The sequence below is a fragment of the Austrofundulus limnaeus genome, unplaced genomic scaffold (assembly GCF_001266775.1).
Source record: "Austrofundulus limnaeus strain Quisiro unplaced genomic scaffold, Austrofundulus_limnaeus-1.0 Scaffold313, whole genome shotgun sequence".
Lineage (NCBI taxonomy): Eukaryota > Metazoa > Chordata > Actinopteri > Cyprinodontiformes > Rivulidae > Austrofundulus > Austrofundulus limnaeus.
In genome coordinates, this window is record NW_013952715.1 from 333,580 (window position 1) to 336,485 (window position 2,906).

The 2,906-nt window shown below is 49.6% G+C and overlaps 1 protein-coding gene across 1 annotated transcript; it reads left to right on the forward strand.

Moving 5' to 3' along the window:
• The first annotated feature begins 1,099 nt into the window (after window positions 1-1,099).
• tmem121b (transmembrane protein 121B) lies at window positions 1,100-2,900 on the forward strand. Its single transcript, XM_014021978.1, has one exon. The coding sequence runs from the start codon at window positions 1,421-1,423 to the stop codon at window positions 2,384-2,386; it is 966 nt and encodes a 321-aa protein (XP_013877432.1). The 5' UTR covers window positions 1,100-1,420; the 3' UTR covers window positions 2,387-2,900.
• Window positions 2,901-2,906: the final 6 nt, after the last annotated feature.

A 2,906-nucleotide genomic window follows, 5' to 3' on the forward strand; every position in this document is an offset into this window, starting at 1 on the left:
GAAGCTGTACTTCATATTAGTGAAAAACTTTGGTGTTTTTTGATGAGTTACTTTCATTTTTGCTTCTAATTTTCATTTAAAATATGTTTTAATTCTCTGCAGGTTTCTAAGGTTCTTCTTCTACGTATTAAAAAAGTTATTAAACATCTGAGTGGTGCACTACTGCTACTAGTGGTGAGAAAGTGTATTGCACCTTATTCAACATCAATGCGGCCCTCTGRGGCCCAAAGTTAAAAACTGTTGTTTTGAGGCCCTCAGGGTGGCGCTCGCGGCCCACAGGTTAAGAATCTCTGGTATAAAGTACCACAAAGTGATACTTGAGTAAAAGTACAAGTATCTTACAAAAAAATTACTTTGTTAAAAGTTAGTCTCTTTTAGGAATATTACTTAAGTAAAAGTATTAAAGTATCTGATATTTTTGTACTTGAGTATTAAAAGTGAAAGTATTTATTTAAATTGAGCAGTCATTTCTGCATTTTTTGGGGCGGTCACCTCCCAATAAATGTTATTACAGAAAATCTGTCTTATTAAAATAATTAATTTGTGTACAAACTAATACAGTATCGGAGTTTTATATATTTATACTTCTTATTCAACCACAGTTAAATTCACTCTATCTAGGAGGCACAGTTTATATAGATAGTATTTATTTTCTACAATAACAAGCTGGAATAAAAACAAGCAAAATGAAATAAAAGTAACGACTTTCTACTTCTTGTCTTATTTAAAAAAGTAAGGAGTAGAAAGTACAATTGTGTGAAAATGTAAGAAGTAAAAAGTAGGCTGAAAAATAATTACTCAAGTAAAGTTCAGATAACCAAAAATTCTACTTAAGTACAGTAACAAAGTATTTGTACTTAGTTACTTTACAACTCTGGTTTGTTGGTAGATGAATAGAAAWAGTCTTTGTCATGKGAGGGGAAATTCAGGTGTATSAGCAGCAGGTAAGATGTTTACTTTCTGCTTCTTGGTAGCAAAGAAAACCCACAGATGCATGTTCCTTACAAATGTGGCGCCATTTAAAAGACAATCAAATGGCTTTACATTATTATTATTATTATTATTATTAGTATTAGTAGTAGTAGTAGTAGTAGTAGTAGTAGTAGTAGTAGTAGTAGTAGTAGTAATATTAGTATTATTAGTACAGCTGACTGACTAAATATTTTCTGAAAGTTTCCATAAAATCCGTTCAGGACATATTTGACTAACAGGTTCGGTTCGGTCCGGTCCAGCAGAGTCCGGTCCGGTTGTTGCTGAGCCTCAGGACTCGTGCAGACAGGGAGGCGGCAGGCAGACGGACTACCATGATCCCAGTTCGGGGGGAGGACGAACCGAGACCAGATCATCTCCAGTCGGAAGCGAGCTCCAGCCCGGTCCTCCCCCCCGGTCCTCCTCGCCCCTCTCAGCCGCCTCCGGCGCCATGACAGCCGGGGAGTTCGTGCAGAGCGGCCCGCTGCTGGAGCTGCGCTCCGAGCAGAACCTGTTCTACAAGACTCTGTGCTTCGTGCTGCTCGTGCTGCAGGGCGCCGTGCTGGACTTCTACCTGATCGTCTTCACCGACCTGTACTGGTGCTCGTGGATCGCCACGGACCTGGTGGTGGTCTCCGGGTGGGCCGGGTTCTTCCTGAAGAACTCCCGGAGCCGGCGGGAGCGGGCCTGCGGCTTCCACCAGAAGAGCTCGATGCTGGGCTGCAGCCTGGGGGAGTTCTCCTACTCCTACCTGGCCTGGCTCATCTACGTCATCGCCTGCACCCCCAAGGTGGTCCTGATCCTGGAGACCAACATCCTGGACCTGGTGGCGCTGAAGGTCCCGCTGGGCCTGACGGGGCTGAAGGTGACGGTGCTGCTGTCCGGCCCGCTGCTCTTCTGCCTCATCAACTCCATCGTGGTGGACCTGAACGGACCGAGCCGGCACCGAGCCCACAGCTGCTTCCTCAGCACGTGCCTGGACCTGCTGGACGGGTTCAGCCTGCTGGAGCTGGTCCTGGCGGGCCAGGTCCAGTCCGTGTACCTGAAGTACACGGTTCTGTCGGTGTACTTCGTGGCCCTGGCGGTCCCGGTGGTCTGGCTCTACGAGCTGACCGCGGCCGAGCTGCGCTGCCGCTGGCTCTGGGCCCGCTTCGGAACCGGCCTGCTGGTCAACTGGCCCCTGCTGGTGGTCCGGTTCTTCCAGGTCCTGGTCTACAAGCAGCCCGTGTCCGTGTTCCTGTTTAAGAACGTCTTCTTCCTGCTGACGGGCCTCCTGGACCTGCTGGAGCGCTGCTCCGCGCTCCGCCGCCTCCACAGGCGGGCCCGAACCGAGCCGGCCCAGTTCTCCCACTGCGTGTCCGAGAACGACATGTGTCCGCACGGGTACGTCAACACGCTGGCTGTCAGCCAGTCCTAGACCCGGAGCCGAACCGAGGAGCTGGMCCAATCATGTCCGAACCGAACCGAACCTTTTGGACCTGAACGAAGAGTTCAGTTCTGCTCTGTAGAACCAAACCATCATGTTGGGTTTTTTGTGGCTGCCATTCTGGACCCGAGACCTGATCAGAACCTGAGTTTCATCCACAACAAGCAGTGGTTCTGATGATCCGACACCTGTTCTGATGGAAGGCTGCGGGACTAAAGAGGTCCAGGAAGACTTTCTGGTTCTGGTTTGGTCCACGTGGTGTTCTGGCTCCAAGCCAGGTCTGTGTTGGGTGACCTTTGACCCCTGAAGCTGCAAACATCCAGGAAGGTGAAGGTTCTGACCCGACCCGATGAACGTGGACCATCACACCTGCCTGTCGGACCTGTTGGACCTGTTGGACCCTGGACCCGGCTCTACACACCTGGCTGTCGGACCAGTTGGACCAGTTGGACCCTGGACCCGGCTCTACACACCTGGCTGTCGGACCAGTTGGACCATGGACCCGGCTCTA